We start from the raw sequence: 21,174 nt of genomic DNA, 5'->3' as shown, positions 1-21,174 counted from the left end.
GAAGAAGAAAACACATCAAAATGGTAGAATTTAGTAAAAGTATGCAAAGAAGACCAAGTTGCTGCTTTGCAAATCTGATCAACCGAAGCTTCATTCCTAAACGCCCAGGAAGTAGAAACTGACCTAGTAGAATGAGCTGTAATCCTTTGAGGCGGAGTTTTACCCGACTCGACATAAGCATGATGAATTAAAGATTTCAACCAAGATGCCAAAGAAATGGCAGAGGCCTTCTGACCTTTCCTAGAACCGGAAAAGATAACAAATAGACTAGAAGTCTTTCGGAAATTCTTAGTAGCTTCAACATAATATTTCAAAGCTCTAACTACATCCAAAGAATGCAATGATTTCTCCTCAGAATTCTTAGGATTAGGACATAATGAAGGAACCACAATTTCTCTACTAATGTTGTTAGAATTCACAACCTTAGGTAAAAATTTAAAAGAAGTTCGCAACACCGCCTTATCCTGATGAAAAATCAGAAAAGGAGACTCACAAGAAAGAGCAGATAATTCAGAAACTCTTCTGGCAGAAGAGATGGCCAAAAGGAACAAAACTTTCCAAGAAAGTAATTTAATGTCCAATGAATGCATAGGTTCAAACGGAGGAGCTTGAAGAGCCCCCAGAACCAAATTCAAACTCCAAGGAGGAGAAATTGACTTAATGACAGGTTTTATACGAACCAAAGCTTGTACAAAACAATGAATATCAGGAAGATTAGCAATCTTTCTGTGAAAAAGAACAGAAAGAGCAGAGATTTGTCCTTTCAAGGAACTTGCAGACAAACCTTTATCCAAACCATCCTGAAGAAACTGAAAAATTCTCGGAATTCTAAAAGAATGCCAGGAAAAATGATGAGAAAGACACCAAGAAATATAAGTCTTCCAGACTCTATAATATATCTCCCTAGATACGGATTTACGAGCCTGTAACATAGTATTAATCAAACCTCTTTGACTAAGAATCAAGCGTTCAATCTCCATACCTTTAAATTTAAGGATTTGAGATCCTGATGGAAAAAGGACCTTGCGACAGAAGGTCTGGTCTTAATGGAAGAGTCCACGGTTGGCAAGAGGCCATCCGGACAAGATCCGCATACCAAAACCTGTGAGGCCATGCTGGAGCTACCAGCAGAACAAACGAGCATTCCTTCAGAATCTTGGAGATTACTCTTGGAAGAAGAACTAGAGGCGGAAAGATATAGGCAGGATGATACTTCCAAGGAAGTGACAATGCATCCACTGCTTCCGCTTGAGGATCCCTGGATCTGGACAGATACCTGGGAAGTTTCTTGTTTAGATGAGAGGCCATCAGATCTATTTCTGGAAGTCCCCATATTTGAACAATCTGAAGAAAAACCTCTGGGTGAAGAGACCATTCGACCGGATGTAACGTTTGGCGACTGAGATAATCCGCTTCCCAATTGTCTATACCTGGGATATGAACCGCAGAAACTAGACAGGAGCTGGATTCCGCCCATACCAGAATTCGAGATACTTCTTTCATGGCCAGAGGACTGTGAGTCCCTCCTTGATAATTGATGTATGCCACAGTTGTGACATTGTCTGTCTGAAAACAAATGAACGATTCTCTCTTTAGAAGAGGCCAAGACTGAAGAGCTCTGAAAATTGCACGGAGTTCCAAAATATTGATTGGTAATCTCACCTCCTGAGATTCCCAAACCCCTTGTGCTGTCAGAGACCCCCAAACAGCTCCCCAACCTGTCAGACTTGCATCTGTTGAAATTACAGTCCAGGTCGGAAGAACAAAAGAAGCCCCCTTAACTAAACGATGGTGATCTGTCCACCACGTCAGAGAGTGTCGTACAATCGGTTTTAAAGATATTAATTGAGATATCTTTGTGTAATCCCTGCACCACTGGTTCAGCATACAGAGCTGAAAAGGTCGCATGTGAAAACGAGCAAAGGGGATCGCATCCGATGCAGCAGTCATAAGACCTAGAATTTCCATGCATAAGGCTACCGAAGGGAATGATTGTGATTGAAGGTTTCGACAAGCTGAGATCAATTTTAGACGTCTCTTGTCTGTCAGAGACAGAGTCATGGACACTGAATCTATCTGGAAACCTAAAAAGGTAACCCTTGTTTGAGGAATCAATGAACTTTTCGGTAAATTGATCCTCCAACCATGACCTTGAAGAAACAACACAAGTCGATTCGTATGAGATTCTGCTAAATGTGAAGACTGAGCAAGTACCAAGATATCGTCCAAATAAGGAAATACCACAATACCCTGTTCTCTGATTACAGACAGAAGGGCACCGAGAACCTTTGTAAAAATCCTTGGAGCTGTTGCTAGGCCAAACGGCAGAGCCACAAACTGGTAATGCTTGTCTAGGAAAGAGAATCTCAGAAACTGATAGTGATCTGGATGAATCGGAATATGTAGATATGCATTCTGTAAATCTATTGTGGACATATAATGCCCTTGCTGAACAAAAGGAAGAATAGTCCTTATAGTTACCATTTTGAATGTTGGTATCCTTACATAACGATTCAATATTTTTAGATCCAGAACTGGTCTGAAGGAATTCTCCTTCTTTGGTACAATGAAGAGATTTGAATAAAACCCCAGCCCCTGTTCCAGAACTGGAACTGGCATAATTACTCCAGCCAACTCTAGATCTGAAACACATTTCAGAAATGCTTGAGCCTTTGCTGGATTTACTGGGACACGGGAAAGAAAAAATCTCTTTGCAGGAGGCCTTATCTTGAAGCCAATTCTGTACCCTTCTGAAACAATGTTTTGAATCCAAAGATTGTGAATTGAATTGATCCAAATTTGTTTGAAAAATCGTAATCTGCCCCCTACCAGCTGGGCTGGAATGAGGGCCGCACCTTCATGTGGACTTGGGAGCTGGTTTTGGTTTTCTAAAAGGCTTGGACTTATTCCAGACTGGAGATGGTTTCCAAACTGATACCGCTCCTGAGGGCGAAGGATCAGGCTTTTGTTCCTTATTGTGACGAAAGGGACGAAAACGATTATTAGACCTAAATTTACCTTTAGATTTTTTATCCTGTGGTAAAAAAGTTCCTTTCCCTCCAGTAACAGTTGAGATAATAGAATCCAACTGAGAACCAAATAATTTATTACCCTGGAAAGAAAGGGAAAGCAAAGTTGACTTAGAAGACATATCAGCATTCCAAGTTTTAAGCCATAAAGCTCTTCTAGCTAAAATAGCTAGAGACATATACCTGACATCAACTCTAATGATATCAAAGATGGCATCACAAATAAAGTTATTAGCATGTTGAAGAAGATTAACAATGCTATGAGAGTTATGATCTGTTACTTGTTGCGCTAAAGCTTCTAACCAAAAAGTTGAAGCTGCAGCAACATCCGCCAAAGATATAGCAGGTCTAAGAAGATTACCTGAACATAAGTAAGCTTTTCTTAGAAAGGATTCAATCTTCCTATCTAAAGGATCCTTAAAGGAAGTACTAACTGCCGTAGGAATAGTAGTACGTTTAGCAAGAGTAGAGACAGCCCCATCAACCTTAGGGATTTTGTCCCAAAATTCTAATCTGTCAGATGGCACAGAATATAATTGCTTAAAACGTTTAGGAGGAGTAAATGAATTACCAAAATTATTCCATTCCCTGGAAATTACTTCAGAAATAGCATCAGGGACAGGAAAAACTTCCGGAATAACTACAGGAGATTTAAAAACCTTATTTAAACGTTTAGATTTAGTATCAAGAGGACCAGAATCCTCTATTTCTAATGCAATTAAGACCTCTTTAAGTAAAGAACGAATAAATTCCATTTTGAATAAATATGAAGATTTATCAGCATCAACCTCTGAGACAGAATCCTCTGAACCAGAGGAACCACTATCAGAATCAGAATGATGATGTTCATTTAAAAATTCATCTGAAAAATGAGAAGTTTTAAAAGACCTTTTACGTTTACTAGAAGGGGGAATAACAGACATAGCCTTCTTAATAGATTTAGAAACAAAATCTCTTATGTTAACAGGAACACTCTGAGTATTAGATGTTGATGGAACCACAACAGGTAATGTAACATTACTAAAGGAAATATTATCTGCATTAACAAGTTTGTCATGACATTCATTACAAACAACAGCTGGAGGAACAGATACCACAAGTTTACAACAGATACACTTAACTTTGGTAGATCCAGCACCAGGCAGCGTTTTTCCAGAAGTATCTTCTGACTCAGTGTCAATCTGGGACATCTTGCAATATGTAATAGAAAAAACAACATATAAAGCAAAATTGATCAAATTCCTTAAATGACAGTTTCAGGAATGGGAAAAAATGCCAGTGAACAAGCTTCTAGCAACCAGAAGCAATAAATAATGAGACTTAAATAATGTGGAGACAAAAGTGACGCCCATATTTTTTAGCGCCAAAAGACGCCCACATTATTTGGCGCCTAAATGCTTTTGGCGCCAAAAATGACGCCACATCCGGAACACCGACACTTTTGGCGCAAAAAAACGTAAAAAATGATGCAACTTCCGGCGACACGTATGACGCCGGAAACAGAAAAAAACTTTTTGCGCCAAAAAAGTCTGCGCCAAGAATGACGCAATAAAATTAAGCATTTTCAGCCCCCGCGAGCCTAACAGCCCACAGGAAAAAAAGTCAAATTTTAAGGTAAGAAAAAAAATTGATTTATTGAAATGCATTATCCCAAATATGAAACTGACTGTCTGAAATAAGGAACGTTGAACATCCTGAGTCAAGGCAAATAAATGTTTGAATACATATATTTAGAACTTTATACAAAAGTGCCCAACCATAGCTTAGAGTGTCACAGAAAATAAGACTTACTTACCCCAGGACACTCATCTACATGTAGTAGAAAGCCAAACCAGTACTGAAACGAGAATCAGTAGAGGTAATGGTATATATAAGAGTATATCGTCGATCTGAAAAGGGAGGTAAGAGATGAAACTCTACGACCGATAACAGAGAACCTATGAAATAGACCCCGTAGAAGGAGATCATTGAATTCAAATAGGCAATACTCTCCTCACATCCCTCTGACATTCACTGCACGCTGAGAGGAAAACCGGGCTCCAACCTGCTGCGGAGCGCATATCAACGTAGAATCTAGCACAAACTTACTTCACCACCTCCATAGGAGGCAAAGTTTGTAAAACTGATTCGTGGGTGTGGTGAGGGGTGTATTTATAGGCATTTTGAGGTTTAGGAAACTTTGCCCCTCCTGGTAGGAATGTATATCCCATACGTCACTAGCTCATGGACTCTTGCTAATTACATGAAAGAAATTATGTTTTCTTTCATGTAAGTGGCAAGTTTCCATGAGCTAGTGACGTATGGGATATAATACCTAAGATGTGGAAGTCCACGAGTCACTAGAGAGTAAAAAAACTCAAATCAAAGGCATTAGAATCAAGCTGAAACTGCCGCCTGAAAAACCTTACCACCAAAGGCTGCTTCCGAAGAAGCAAACACATAAAAAATGTACAATTAGAAAAAGTACCAATTTGCTTTTTTTTCAAATTTGATCAACTGAAGCTTCATTCTTGAGAACCCAAGAAGTGACAACTGATCTAGTAGAATGAGATGTAATTTTCTAAGCTTTGTGAATTAAAAATCTCAACCAAAAAAACAGAGAAATAACAGAGGCTTTCTGACCTTTCCTAGAGTCAGAAAAATTAACAAATAGACTAGAAGAGAAATCTTAAATAGCCTCAACATAATACAGTATTTCAAAGCTCTTACCACATCCAAAGAATGTAAAGACTCTTCAAGAGTATTCTTAAAATTAGGACACAAAAAAGGAAAAACAATTTCCTTATTGATGTTGTTAGAATTCACAACTTTAGGCAAAAATTAAAATGAAGGCCACAAAACAGCTTTATCTTGATGGAAAATGAGATAAAGAGACTCACAAGAGTGAGCAGACAATACCGAAAATCTTCAAGCAGAAGAGATAACCAAAAGAAATAACACTTTCCAAGAAAGTAATTTAATTTCCGGAAAATGCATAGACTCAAAAGGAGGAGCCTGTAAAATTTCCAAAACCAAAATTGAGACTCCAAGGAGGAGAAATAGATTTAAAAACAGGTTTAATATGAATCAAAGCCTGAACAAAACAGTGAATATCAGGAAGTTTAGCAATCTTTCTATGAAATAAGACAGAAAGAGCAGAAAGGTGTCCTTTCAAAGAATTTGCAGATAAAACGTTTATCCAAACCATCCTGAAGAAACTGTAAAATCCTAGGAATTCTAAAAGAATGCCAAGAATAATCATGAGTAGAACAACATGAAATATAGGTTTTCCAAACCTGAAAATAAATTCTCCTAGAAACAGACTTACGAGCCTGTATTATAGTGCTAACAACTGACTCAGAGAAACCTCTATGACTAAGTACTAAGCGTTCAATTTCTATGCCTTCAAAAATGTAGAGATTTGAGATCCTGATGGAAAAACGGCCCTATGCACTTAAAGGGAAGTCTAGTCAAAATTAAACTTTCATGATTCAGATAGGGTATGCGATTTTAAACAACTTTCCAATTGACTTTTATCATTAAATTTGCCTTGTACTCGTGGTGGTATTTTTGAAGCGCTAAACCTAGGTAGGCTCAAACTGATTTCTAAACCGTTGAAAACCGCCTCCTAGCTCAGAGCATTTTGAAAGTTTTTCACAGTTAGACAGTACCAGTTCATGTGTGTCATATAGATAACATTGTGCTCACTCCCGTGGAGTTATTTAGGAGTCATCACTGATTGGCTAAACTGTATGTCTGTCAAAAGCACTGAGATAAGGGGGCAGTCTGCAGAGGCTTAGATACAAGCTAATCAAAGAGGTAAAATATATATTAATATAACAGTGCTGGTTATGCAAACCTGGGGGATGGGTAATAAAGGGTTTATCTATCTTCTTAAACAATAAAAATTCTGGTGTAGACTTTCCCTTTAAGCGTTCAATTTCCATGCCTTCAAAATTATAAATTTGAGATCCTGATGGAAAAAAACAGAATTTATGTTTACCTGATAAATTACTTTCTCCAACGGTGTGTCCGGTCCACGGCGTCATCCTTACTTGTGGGATATTCTCCTCCCCAACAGGAAATGGCAAAGAGCCCAGCAAAGCTGGTCACATGATCCCTCCTAGGCTCCGCCTTCCCCAGTCATTCGACCGACGTAAAGGAGGAATATTTGCATAGGAGAAATCATATGATACCGTGGTGACTGTAGTTAAAGAAAATAAATCATCAGACCTGATTAAAAAACCAGGGCGGGCCGTGGACCGGACACACCGTTGGAGAAAGTAATTTATCAGGTAAACATAAATTCTGTTTTTCTCCAACATAGGTGTGTCCGGTCCACGGCGTCATCCTTACTTGTGGGAACCAATACCAAAGCTTTAGGACACGGATGATGGGAGGGAGCAAATCAGGTCACCTAGATGGAAGGCACCACGGTTTGCAAAACCTTTCTCCCAAAAATAGCCTCAGAAGAAGCAAAAGTATCAAATTTGTAAAATTTGGTAAAAGTGTGCAGTGAAGACCAAGTCGCTGCCTTACATATCTGATCAACAGAAGCCTCGTTCTTAAAGGCCCATGTGGAAGCCACGGCCCTAGTGGAATGAGCTGTGATTCTTTCAGGAGGCTGCCGTCCGGCAGTCTCATAAGCCAATCTGATGATGCTTTTAAGCCAAAAAGATAGAGAGGTAGAAGTTGCTTTTTGACCTCTCCTTTTACCAGAATAAACAACAAACAAGGAAGATGTTTGTCTGAAATCCTTTGTAGCATCTAAATAGAATTTTAGAGCACGGACAACGTCCAAATTGTGTAACAAACGTTCCTTCTATGAAACTGGATTCGGACACAAAGAAGGTACAACTATCTCCTGGTTAATATTTTTGTTGGAAAACAACCTTCGGAAGAAAACCAGGCTCAGTACGTAAAAACCACCTTATCTGCATGGACCAGATAGGGCGGAGAACACTGCAGAGCAGATAACTCAGAGACTCTTCTAGCAGAAGAAATTGCAACCTAAAACAAAACTTTCCAAGATAATAACTTAATATCTATGGAATGTAAGGGTTCAAACGGAACCCCTTGAAGAACTGAAAGAACTAGATTAAGACTCCAGGGAAGAGTCAAAGGTCTGTAAACAGGCTTGATTCTAACCAGAGCCTGAACAAACGCTTAAACGTCTGGCACAGCTGCCAGCCTTTTGTGAAGTAAAACAGATAAAGCAGAGATCTGTCCCTTCAGAGAACTCGCAGAAAATCCTTTCTCCAAACCTTCTTGTAGAAAGGAAAGAATCTTAGGAATTTTTATCTTATTCCATGGGAATCCTTTAGATTCACACCAACAGATATATTTTTTCCATATATTATGGTAAATTTTTCTAGTTACAGGCTTTCTAGCCTGAATAAGAGTATCTACTACAGAATCTGAAAACCCACGCTTTGATAAAATCAAGCGTTCAAACTCCAAGCAGTCAGTTGGAGGAAAACCAGATTCGGATGTTCGAATGGACCCTGAATAAGAAGGTCCTGTCTCAAAGGTAGCTTCCATGGTGGAGCCGATGACACATTCACCAGGTCTGCATACCAAGTCCTGCGTGGCCACACAGGAACTATCAAGGTCACCGAAGCCCTCTCCAGATTGATCCTGGCTACCAGCCTGGGAATGAGAGGAAACGGTGGGAATACATAAGCTAGGTTGAAGATCCAAGGTGCTACTATTGTATCCAATAGAGTCGCCTTGGGATCCCTGGATTTGGACCCGTAACAAGGGACCATGAAGTTCTGACGAGAGGCCATCAGAACCAAGTCTGGAATGCCCCATAATTGAGTTATTTGGGCAAAGATTTCCAGATGGAGTTCCCACTCCCCCGGATGCTCCTCCATCGCCAGGGAACTCCTTGTTACCCCCTGATGGTTGATATATGTAACAGTCGTCATGATGACTGATTGAAACCTTATGAATTTGGCCTTTGCTAGTCGAGGCCAAGCCTTGAGAGCATTGAATATCGCTCTCAGTTCCATTATGTTTATCGGGAGAAGAGAGTCTTCCCGAAACCATAGACCCTGAGTTTTCAGGGGTTCCCAGACCGCGCCCCAGCCCACCAGACTGGCGTCGGTCGTGACAATGACCTATTCTGGTCTGCGGAAGCTCATTCCCTGTGACAGGTTGTCCAGGGTTAGCCACCAACGGAGTGAATCTCTGGTTATTTGATCTACTTGTATCGTCGGAGACAAGTCTGTATAATCCCCATTCCACTGTCTGAGCATGCCCAGGTGCAATGGTCTTAGATGAATTTGTGCAAAAGGAACTATGTCCATTGCCGCAACCATCAACCCTATTACTTCCATGGACTGCGCTATGGAAGGAAGAAGAACAGAATGAAGTACCTGACAAGAGCTTAGAAGTTTTGATTTTCTGGCCTCTGTCAGAAAAACCTTCATTTCTAAGGAAACTATTATTGTTCCCAAGAAGGGAACTCTTGTTGACGGGGACAGAGAACTTTTTTCTATGTTCACTTTCCACCTGTGAGATCTGAGAAAGGCTAGGACAATGTCCGTATGAGCCCATGCTTTTGACAGAGACAACACTTGAATCAGGATGTCGTCCAAGTAAGGTACTACTGCAATGCCCCTTGGTCTTAGCACCGCTAGAAGGGACCCTAGTACCCTTGTGAAAATCCTTGGAGCAGTGGCTAATCCGAATGGAAGTGCCACAGGTAATGCTTGTCCAGAAAGGCGAACCTTAGGAACCGAAAATGTTCCTTGTGGATAGGAATACGTAGGTACGCATCCTTTAAGTCCACCGTGGTCATGAATTGACCTTCCTGGATGGTAGGAAGGATCGTTCGAATGGTTTCCATTTTGAATGATGAAACCCTTAGAAACTTGTTTAGAATCTTGAGATCTAAAATAGGTCTGAATGTTCCCTCTTTTTGGGGAATTATGAACAGGTTGGAGTAAAAACCCATCCCTTGTTCTCCTTGTTCAAATTTCACCAAAATTTCACCACAGTAACTTAAAGCCTTAAAAGTATTGCACACCAAATTTGAAAGCTTTAACCCTTAAAATAACGGAACCGGAGCCGTTTTTACATTTAACCCCTATACAGTCCCAGGTATCTGCTTTGCTGAGACCCAACCAAGCCCAGAGGGGAATACGATACCAAATGATGCCTTCTATAAGCTTTTTCAGTGGTTCTTAGCTCCTCACACATGCATCTGCATGCCATGCTTTCCAAAAACAACTGCGCATTAGAGGCGCGAAAATGAGGCTCTGTCTATGACTAGAAAAGGCCCCCAGTGAAAAAGGTGTCCAATACAGTGCCTGCCGTTTTTATTAAAACAATCCCCAAGATTTAACAACTATTAAAAGTAATAATCTGCCAAATATACTTAGTAAAGTAATCGTTTTAGCCCAGAAAAATGTCTACCAGTTTTTTAAGCCCTAATGAAGCCCTTTATTCTTTTACTTAAACTAAGAAAATGGCTTACCGGTTCCCATAGGGAAAATGACAGCTTCCAGCATTACCGAGTCTTGTTAGAAATGTGTCATACCTCAAGCAGCAAAAGTCTGCTCACTGTTTCCCCCAACTGAAGTTAATTCCTCTCAACAGTCCTGTGTGGAAACAGCCATCGATTTTAGTAACGGTTGCTAAAATCATTTTCCTCTTACAAACAGAAATCTTCATCTCTTTCCTGTTTCAGAGTAAATAGTACATACCAGCACTATTTTAAAATAACAAACTCTTGATTGAAGAATAAAAACTACATTTAAACACCAAAAAACTCTAAGCCATCTCCGTGGAGATGTTGCCTGTACAACGGCAAAGAGAATGACTGGGGAAGGCGGAGCCTAGGAGGGATCATGTGACCAGCTTTGCTGGGCTCTTTGCCATTTCCTGTTGGGGAGGAGAATATCCCACAAGTAAGGATGACGCCGTGGACCGGACACACCTATGTTGGAGAAAGAAAATTTATGCTTACCTGATAAATTTATTTCTTTTTTTGACACGATGCGTCCACGAATCATCTTAATTACTAATGGGAAATTCACTTTCTGGTCAGCAGGAGGCAGCAAAGAGCACCACAGCAAAGCTGTTAAATAGCTCCTCCCTTCCCTCCCACTCGAGTCATTCAACCGAAATAAAGGAAAGAAAGGAAAAACCAAGGTGCAGAGGTGTCTGAAGTTTATAATAACCTACAACCTGTCTTACAAGAACAGGGCGGGTCGTGGACTTATTGTGTCAAAAAAGAAATACATTTATCAGGTAAGCATAAATTTTCTTGTCTTTTTTATGACACAATGAGTCCACGGATCATCTTAATTGCTAATGGGATTCAATACCCAAGCTAGAGTACACAGATGATATGGGAGGTACAAGACAGGGAACCTAAACGTAAGGCCCCACTGCTTGAAGAACCCTTCTCCCAAAAACGGCCTCAGCCGAGACAAAAGTGTCAAATTTGTAGAACTTTGAAAAAGTGTGAAGAGAAGATCAAGTTGCAGCCTTGCCAATCTGTTCCACAGAAGCATCATTCTTGAATGCCCATGAGGAAGCAACAGCCCTCGTGGAATGACCCGTAACTCTCTCTGGAGGCTGCTGTCCAGCAGTCTCATATGCAAAACGCATGATACTCTTCAGCCAAAAAGAAAGAGAAGTAGCCGGAGCTTTCTGTCCCTAACGTTTTCCTGAGAACACCACAAACAAAGAAGAAGACTGACGAAAATCCTTAGTCGCCTGTAGGTAAAACTTTAAAGCACGGACCACGTCAAAATAGTGCAGAAGACGTTCCTTCTGAGACGAAGGATTAGGACACAAGGAAGGAACAACAATCTCCTAATTAATGTTCCGATCAGAAACAACCTTAGGAAGAAATCATAATTTAGTATGTAAGACAACCTTATCTGAATGGAAAATAAGGTAAGGGGACTCATACTGCAATGCTGAGAGTTCTGACACTCTACAAGCAGAAGAAATAGCAATAAGAAACAAAGCTTTCCAAGATAACAACTTGGTATTTAAGGAATGCATAGGCTCAATCGAAGCTCCTTGAAGAACACAGGCCTGAACCTGACCAAGGCCTGACAAAATGATTGTACATCTGGAACATCCGCCAGACGTTTGTGTAACAAAATATATAAGGCCGAGATTTGACCCTTTAGGGTACTTGTCGAGAAACCTTTCTCCAAACCTTCTTGGAGAACAGACAGAATTCTAGGAATCCTAACTCTACTCCATGAGTAGCCCTTGGATTCACACCAATAGAGATATTTACACCATATCTTATGGTAAATCCTACTAGATACAGGTTTACGAGCCTGAATCATGGTCTCTATGACCGAGTCAGAAAAACCCTGCTTGGATAAAATTAAGCGTTCAATCTCCAAGCAGTCAGTTTCAGAGAAACTAGATTTGGGTGAAGGAAGGGCCCTTGAATTAGAAGGTCCTTCCTCAACGGAAGTCTCCAAGGTGGCAGAGATGACCTGTCCACCAGATCTGCATACCAAATCCTGCGAGGCCAAGCAGGTGCAATGAGAATCACTGATGCCCTCTCCTGCTTGATTCGAGCAATGATCCGAGGAAGAAGCGCAAACGGAGGAAATAGGTATGCTAGACTGAAAGTCCAAGGAACCGCCAGAGCATCTATCAGTTCCGCCTGGGGGTCCCTGGACCTCGACCCATATCTTGGGAGCTTGACATTCTGTCGAGATGTCATGAGATCTAATTCCGGCTAACCCCACTTGAGAATCAGGCTGGAGATTCCACCCCTGGATGTGGATCACCGACAGGCAGCAAGAATGGGCCTCCGCCCACTGAATTATCTTGGTTACCTCTGTCATCACTAAGGAACTCCTCGTTCCTCCCTGATGATTGATGTAAGCCACTGAAGTTATGTTGTCCGACTGGAACCTGATAAACTGAACTGAGGCTAACTGAGGCCAGGCCAGAAGAGCATTGAAGATCGCTCTCAGCTCCAGGATGTTTATAGGAAGAACAGACTCTGACTGAGTCCAAACTCCCTGAGCCTTTAGGGAACCCCAGACTGCTCCCCACAATAGAAGGCTGGTGTCTGTTGTCACAGTCACCCAAGATGGTCTGTGAAAACAGGTTCCCTGGGAGAGATGATCCAGAGACCACCACCATTGACAAGAATCCCTTGTCTCCTGCTCTAGTAGTATTCGAGGAGACAAATCCGCATAATCTCCGTTCCATTGCCTTAGGATGCTTAACTGCAGAGGTCTGAGGTGGAACCGAGCAAACAGGATGATGTCCATTGCCGCCACCATCAGCCCGATTACCTCCATGCACTGAGCCACTGAAGGCCGAGGAGTGGACTGAAGGACTAGACAAGTATCAATAATCTTTGATTTCCTGACTTCTATCAGAAAAATCTACATTGATAGGGAAACTAATATAGTTCCTAAGAAAGTTACTCTTGTATTTGGGACTAAGGAACTCTTTTCTAAATTTACCTTCTACCCGTGAGATCGCAGATTTAAATCTACTGTTGTCATAAATTGACCCTCTTGGATCAAAGGGAGAATGGAACGAATAGTTTCCACCTTGAAGGACGGTACTCTGAGAAATTTGTTTAGACTCTTGAGATCTAAAATTGGCCTGAAGGTTCCCTCTTTTTTGGGAACCACAAACAGATTGGAATAAAATCCCAGCCCTGTTCCTGTACCGGAACAGGAACAATTACTCCCAGGTTGGAAAGGTCTCTTACGCAGTGTAAGAACGCCTCTCTTTTTGTCTGGTCTGCAAAAAATCTTGAAAGCAGAAACCTGCCTCTGGGAGGAAAACTTTTGAACTCTAACTTGTATCCCTGGGACACTATTTCTATTGCCCAGGGATCCTCAACATCTCGAACCCAAGCCTGAGCGAAGAAGGAAAGTCTGCCCCCTACATGCCCTTCATGCTGTCTTAGATTCAACAGCAGACTTTTTGGATTGTTTTCCCTAATTCCAAGATTGATTGGGTCTCCATGCAGGCATAGTCTGTTCCTGTTTGGAGGCAGTAGAGGAAGAATTTCCCTTGAAATTTCAAAAGGAATGAAAATTACTCTTTGTTTGTTTCTCTATCCTGAGGGAGAAGATGACCCTTACCTCCCGTGATATCAGAGAAAATCTCCGGCAGGCCAGGTCCAAACAAGGTTTTCCCCTTGTAATGAATAGCTAGAAGCTTAGACATAGAGGACACATCCGCAGACCAAGGCTTTAACCATAAGGCTCTGCGAGCTAGAATAGAGAAACACGAAATCTTTGCTCCCAGTTTGATAACTTTAAGGGAAAGCATCTGTAATAAAGGAATTAGCCACTTTAAGAGCTTTAATCCTATCCTGGATTTCATCCAAAGAAGTTTCTGTCCTGATAGCATCCGACAGCGCATTGAACCAAGATGCCGCCACACTAGTGACGGTAGCAATGCACACAGCTGGCTGCCATTGCAGGCCCTGGTGTACATAGTGTACATCTTTTTGAGTAAACCCTCTAATTTCTCCATGGGATCTTTGAAAGCACAACTATCCTCTATGGGAATAGTAGTTCTCTTAGCTAAGTGGAAAGGCCCCTTCCACCTTGGGCACTGTTTGCCAATTCTCCTTGATAGAGTCGGCTATGGGAAACATCGTTTTAAAAATAGGAGATGGAGAAAAAGGTATACCCGGTCTCTCCTTAGTAATGATCTCAGAAGCTCGGTCTGGGACTGGAAAGACATCTGTCGAGGAAGGAATATTTGTTCAGTTTACTGGACTTTTTAGGAATAACGACTACCGAGGAGTCGCTCTCATCCAAAGTAGCTAAAACCTCCTTAAGTAACAGACGGAGATGTTCTAGCTTAAATTTGAAAGATACCACTTCAGTGTCAGCAGGAGGAATTATACTGTCTGAATCTGAAATTTCCCCTTCAGATGCTACTACGGTATCCTCCTCATTAGGCTTCTGGGAGGGGATCTCCGAAATAGTAACAACAGCGTCAGAGACCTCGCTTGCTGGATGCCTGATTTTCCTCTTACGCTTTCCCTGTAACATTAGAAAGACAGACAGAGCATCTGAAATTATAGAAGACATAAGAGAAGCAATGTCCCTCAGAGTAACTCCATCTGGAGTTAGAGAGGAAACGCAGAGCACTGCATGTGAGGGCGGTAAAATCTGGGACCAATGAGGAGAAAATTGTGGCATATATTGAATCATGAACAACATCCACTTTAGGACAAGTTGGCTCAGAAAAAATTATTTCCCTATAATTTAGAGCCCTCTTAATACATGAGGAACAGAAAGGGATTGGTGGTTCCAGCATAAAGGAGCAAGTGGTCTCTTACAGGGGCTCTAGGTCCATGCTGTTCACAATGGTCTAAATAATAAATAAAAACTTTAATAAAAAAAAATTAAGAAAAAACATTACTGTCTCTTTAAAATTTAAACATGTAACTATTTTACTGCGTCTGACAAATTATACTCTTCACATTTTTTAGACTTATATAAACATCTCTACACCTCAGCAACTTTGCTGAGGTGCCACACTGTACCAGGGCTATTGCCTTTATTTTATTCAACAGACAATCCGGAACGTAGCAGGAGGAGAAAAAAAGTGTTTCTCCGGTTCTAGCAAAGCCTGTCTATGCGCTAACACTGTTTCTGTGGGCAGATTGCGCAGATGGCTATTCCGTGTGTCTCTTAATACAGGCGCAGAGAAAGTGTCACGCAACAATGAGATCCGAGATCGTGGGCGTCACCAAAAATGGAACCATCTCCCGGTCGGTATATTGTAAGCTAAAACCGCCGGGAGATCATTAGAGCCTTAAAATAACATTGTCCCCCTGTGTCCAGCCAGCCCCAGAGCCTGCATGAAAATGGCTGCCCCCATCACAATAAAGAACCTCTATTTCTTAGCCCTTATTATTATGTGATTGCCAGTAATGTAGTGCTCACTTTTTCTGAAAGTTTTATGTTCCCAGAAAACATTAAAGTTAGCACTTACCTTGAACTTCTGCCTGACAGCAAGGCAGCTCACAGGCTTGAGAGGTCCTCTCCCTCACATCGACCTGTGGAGAAATAAAATGCTGAGTAATCTTTACCTCAGACTATAGGATATAGGGCAGCATGAAATACATGGGAGGCGCAGTGAGAATTATGTCCCACAAGTTCCCATTGCTCTAAAGCCACCACTGCTCTACTGAAGAGACTGATATGGACTATGGCTACACCCCAGGACAAAGCAGTACAATCTTGCACTACTTTAAAAATAATAAACTCTTGATTGAAAAAAAAAGAAAAAGAAAAAAGAAAAACAGCCTGAGAGACCAAGCTGGTGCTATCAAAAAACAACACATAAAATTGTTCCATTATGATCTTGGAGATCACCCTTGGAAAAAGAACCAGAGGCAGAAAAAAGTAAGCAGGTTGGTGAAAACTAAGAAACTGCTAGAGCATCCACCATTTCCACCTGAGGATCCTTGGACCTGAAAAGATATCTGGAAAGCATCTTGTTTAGACAAGAGACCATCAGATCTATTTCTGGAAGACCCCACATCTGAACAAGATGAAAAAAACACATCTGGATGGAGTGCACTCAACAGATATAAAGTCTGACGGCTGTGATAATCCCCTTCCCAATTGTCTAAATTTCTGCGATTCATATCTCAGGTATAGACAAGAGTTGGATTCCGTCCAAGAAAATATCCGAGATACTTCCTCCATAACTGAAGGACTGCGAGTCCCTCCTTGATGATTGACAAATGCCACTGTTGTGATATTGTCTGTTTTAAAAACAAATTTAAAAGTTGTCTCTTCAATAGAGGCCACGCCTGAAGAGCCCTGAAAATAGCATGAAGTTCTAAAATATTGATTAGTAACCTCGCCTCCTGAGGTTTCCAACCCCCAAGTGCTGTCAGAGACTCTCAGACAGCTCCCCCACCTAAACAACTGTTGAGAATACAGTCCAGGTAGGACAAACAAATGAGGCCCCCTGAACAATAAAGTGATAGTCCAATCACCAAATCAGAGAGAAAAGCAAGTGTTGGGATTTAAGTACATCAGTTGTGATAACTGAAAATAATCCCTGCACCTATGGTGCAACATGCAAAGCTATAGAGGCCCCAAACGAAAAAGAGCAAAGAGGATCGCACCTGACGCTGCTGTCATGAGACCAAAAACTTCCATGCACATAACCACTGAAGGAAAAAATAGAGACTGAAGGTTTAGACAAACTAAAATTAACTTAATTTGTCTCTAGTCTATCATAGAAAGAACCATAGATACTAAAATTTATCTGGAAACATAAAAGGGTGACTCTTGTCTAAGGAATCAAGAAACACTATTGTAAAATGATCCTCCAACCATGTCTTGAAGAAACCACACTAGTTGTATCAAGTGAGATTCTGCTGAATGAAAAGATTAAAGCTAGTACCAAATATCATCCAAATAAGGAAACACCGCAATACCCTGCTCTCTGAATACAGATAGAAGGGCACCAAGAATATTTGAAAAGAATCTCTGAGCTGCCACTAGCCCAAAAGGACAAGCGACAAATTGGTTAATGCTTATCTAGAAAAGTGAATCTCAGAAAACAATAGTGGTCTGAATGAATTGAAAATAATGGTCCTGTAAGTCTATTGAGGACATGAAGTAACCTTGCTAAACAGAAAGGCAGGGACTATTCTTGAAAAAGTTGGGACTCTTACAAAACGATATAAAAAAATTTAGATTCAGAATTAGTCTTTAGAACAATGAATAGATTGGAATAGAAACCAAAACTCTGTTCCTGCAGAGGAACTGGAACCATCACCCCTGAAAACTCTAAATCTGAAACACATTTCAGAAAAACCTGAGCTTTCACAGGGTTTTTTAGAACATGGAAAAGAATCTTCCCATGGGAGGTTTTTATTCTGAAACCTATTTGATACCCCTGAGAAAACTAAATTCTGAATCCACTGATTTGAACAGAAACTGTCCAAATGTGTTGAAATAAATTCAATCTGCCCCCCGCACAAGTAGAACTGGTTAAAAGGCTGCACCTTCATGCAGTCTTAGGGGCTGAAATTCGTTTAATTATAAGGCTTGGAATTATTCAAATTCAGAAAAAAATCTAAAATCAGAGCCAGAGGTCTTCGGGGAATGAAAAAACAATTGGGAGTTTAAAAATTACCCTTAGATTTCTTAACTTGGGGCAGAAAAGACTCCCTTTCCCCCAGTAAAAGAGCAGATAATAAAATCCAATAGAAAACCTTTAAAAATTACTATCCTAAAATAATAAGATAGTAATCTAAATTTAAACACCATATCAGAGATTTAAGCCATAAAACTTTTCTAGTAAAAATGGCTAAAAACAAAGATTTATTATCAGATAAAATTACATAAAATCTAGCATCATAAATTAAATGATTAGCATGTTGAAGTAAAAGAACAATGCTCAGACAAATCAAGATCTGATAACTAAACTGTCCAACCAAAAAGTTGAAACAGCAACAATATTAGCCATAGAGAAGGCAGGTTAAACAATATGGCCAATATGTAAATATGCTTCTTTTAAGATAAGAAACAAACTTCCTATCTAAAGAATCCTTAAAAGAAGAAATATTTTCCATAGGATAGAAGTACGTTCGGCAAGAGAAGAAATAGCCCCACCTTAAGGGACTTTACCTAAAAACACTAAATTAGCCATAGGTAAAAGATATAGCTTTTTAAACCTAGAAAAAAATGTAAAAAGAAGCACTAAGTTTAGATTCCTTATTAAACATATGATAGATAGCATCTGGAATAAGAAAAACTTCTTCAAGAGTTACCTCAGAAGCTTAAAAAAACAGAATTCAAACATTTGCTATTCTTGTTATCAAGAGGACTAGATTCCTCAATGCTCAAAGTAAACAATACTTCGTTAATCAAGAATGAATACATTCAATTGAAAGTTTGATTTATCAAAATCAGTCTCTGAAATAGGATCATTTGAGTCAGAGAAAACCACATCAGCAGAAATACTACAGTATGCTGTCAATCAATACAAACTTTAAAGGTCTATGAGAATATTGGAGAGATCGTTTATGTTAATTTGAAGGCGGAATAGCAGTCATAGCCTTTTCTATATGTTTTGCAATATAATCCTTATATCAACAGTAATATCATGTACATTAGACTGTGAAGGTAAAATAGTAGATGTATATATACTGTAGAAACATTATCAGTATGAATAATAAAACATAACAAATAGCAACATATTTGAGCTGAAGAAATAAAATCAGCTAATTACACAATTACACTTAGCTTTGGTAGAAATTGTGTACAGGCAGCATAGTTTCTACAGTAACATCAGAGGTAGGATCAGTTTGAGCCATCTTGAAAAATGTAACAAAAAAGAAAAAATAACATTAAAACAAAATATCCAATTTACACAAATTAGCAGTTTCAGGAATGGGAAAAAATGCTTATATGAAAAACAAAAGCAAATATCATAGCCCTCTGTAACAAATGAAAGCAGAGAGCAAAAGAGGGAGAGACTTAATATAACAAATAAATTTGGCGCAAAAAATGACGCCAACAAAGATGAAGCAAATGCTGAGAAAAAAAACTTTTGGTGCCAAGGTTAACAGGAAATGATACGATTCACGTCATAAACAACGCGACTTCACGCCAAAAAAAAATTGCGTCAACAAAGACGCAAGAAATGACGTGACTCGCGTCACAACAAATACAAACTTCTTGCCAAAAAATTTGCACCAAGAATGACGCAATAAATAGAAGCCTATTTGCCCGCGAAAATTTGAAAAAACAAGACCGAAGTTACAACTAGCTGGAACCTCAGGTAAGAAAAAAATTTACTAAATTTCTCCCAAACATAATTTTCTATGCTGAAACTGTTAGACTGCAAAGGGAAATAAACATAGACCTGACTCATGGCAAATATATGCAATATATATTTAAAACTTCAAAATATAAAGTGCCAAACATAGCTGAGAGTGCCTTAAAAAAAGATATATACTTACCTGAAGACACCATTCACATATAGCAGACAGCCAAACCAGTGCTGAAACATATCAGCAGAGGTAATGGTAGAGGAGTATAATGTCGATCTGTAAAGGGAGGTGGCAGATGAATCCCCACGACCGAATTTACAATGAGCCTTAGAATAGATTTTCCATAGGTGAAAACACGGCATCATTAGGCAAATACTTCCTCACAAACCTCAGACAAACACTGTACTTTGAGAGGAACTGGGCTTCAAAATGCTTAGAAGCACCTTTCACAGAAGAAATCAAGCACGACTTGCTTCACCATCCTCCAATGAAGGCAAAGTTTTTAAAACTGAAGTATGAGTGAGGTGGGAGGTGTATTTATAGGCATTTTGAGGTTTGGGAAACTTTGCCCCCTCCAGGTAGGAATATATATCCCATACGTCACTAGCTCATGGACTCTTGCCACTTACATGAAATAAATCTAGTTGGCAACACACAGTGCAGTAATTATGTATCACTTACAGGAAAATGGATTATCTCCTTCCTCATCACTGCCATCGTCATCATCTTCACCATCAGACATCAACAAATCCTCATAGAGGACACTGGCTTGTGGCTGTTGCACTGAGGGATCATCTTCTTCAGCCAAGTCTCTATCCAGATCATCTACTTCCTTAAAACAAAGACAAAATAATGCATGTTATAAGCAGCTAGACAATACTTTATTTACCTAAAACAAAAACAACAACAAACAAATATTCACAGGAGCTGGAGTTTTGGGCTTCCCATCATCCTCTTCCTCATAACCTTCTATATCAATATCTGAATCATCCTCTCCCAGGCGGCCCCTTCCTAATCGCATCTGTGAAGAAAATACCAATGTTGGGACAACAATGACTATGAATATATGCACAGGTAACATACTAGCTTGTAGTCACTCTTTTGTGTGTCACTAGCGGTACAAGGAGATTATGCTGCTATATTCAATGACAGCTTTAGTAAGTGGTACTAAAGAGAAATATGTAATTATTGCCACAACAAAGAGAGAAGAAAACTATGCATAAAATATATAAGCGCAAGTTAAGAGGGTTTTTCTTTACCAGACTTCGTTTCTCCAGTGAAGCTGTAGCTGCTTCAGTAGCAGATAAATTGCTTTCATCCTGGTAATAAGAGGCCTCTCGAGAAATGCTAAGGGATGTGTTTGTGTCATAATAGTCAGGAGGCTGC

General features: G+C 40.1%; 1 protein-coding gene across 2 annotated transcripts in view; it reads right to left on the bottom strand.

The window, feature by feature from the left end:
- Window positions 1-21,174, bottom strand: part of TAF1 (TATA-box binding protein associated factor 1) — a 239,984-nt gene that overhangs the window by 113,403 nt on the left and 105,407 nt on the right. For both annotated transcript variants that reach the window (XM_053699102.1, XM_053699103.1), the window contains exons 36-38: window positions 21,048-21,170; window positions 20,711-20,809; window positions 20,470-20,620 (exon numbers count right to left, since the gene is read on the bottom strand). In XM_053699102.1, the coding sequence (XP_053555077.1) occupies window positions 20,470-20,620; window positions 20,711-20,809; window positions 21,048-21,170 (373 nt within the window). The remainder of the gene's footprint in view (window positions 1-20,469; window positions 20,621-20,710; window positions 20,810-21,047; window positions 21,171-21,174) is intronic.

Source organism: Bombina bombina, chromosome 1, assembly GCF_027579735.1.
Source record: "Bombina bombina isolate aBomBom1 chromosome 1, aBomBom1.pri, whole genome shotgun sequence".
NCBI classification, from domain to species: domain Eukaryota; kingdom Metazoa; phylum Chordata; class Amphibia; order Anura; family Bombinatoridae; genus Bombina; species Bombina bombina.
The sequence above is the reverse complement of the archived record's forward strand: the minus strand, read 5'-3'. Positions and strand labels throughout refer to the sequence as shown.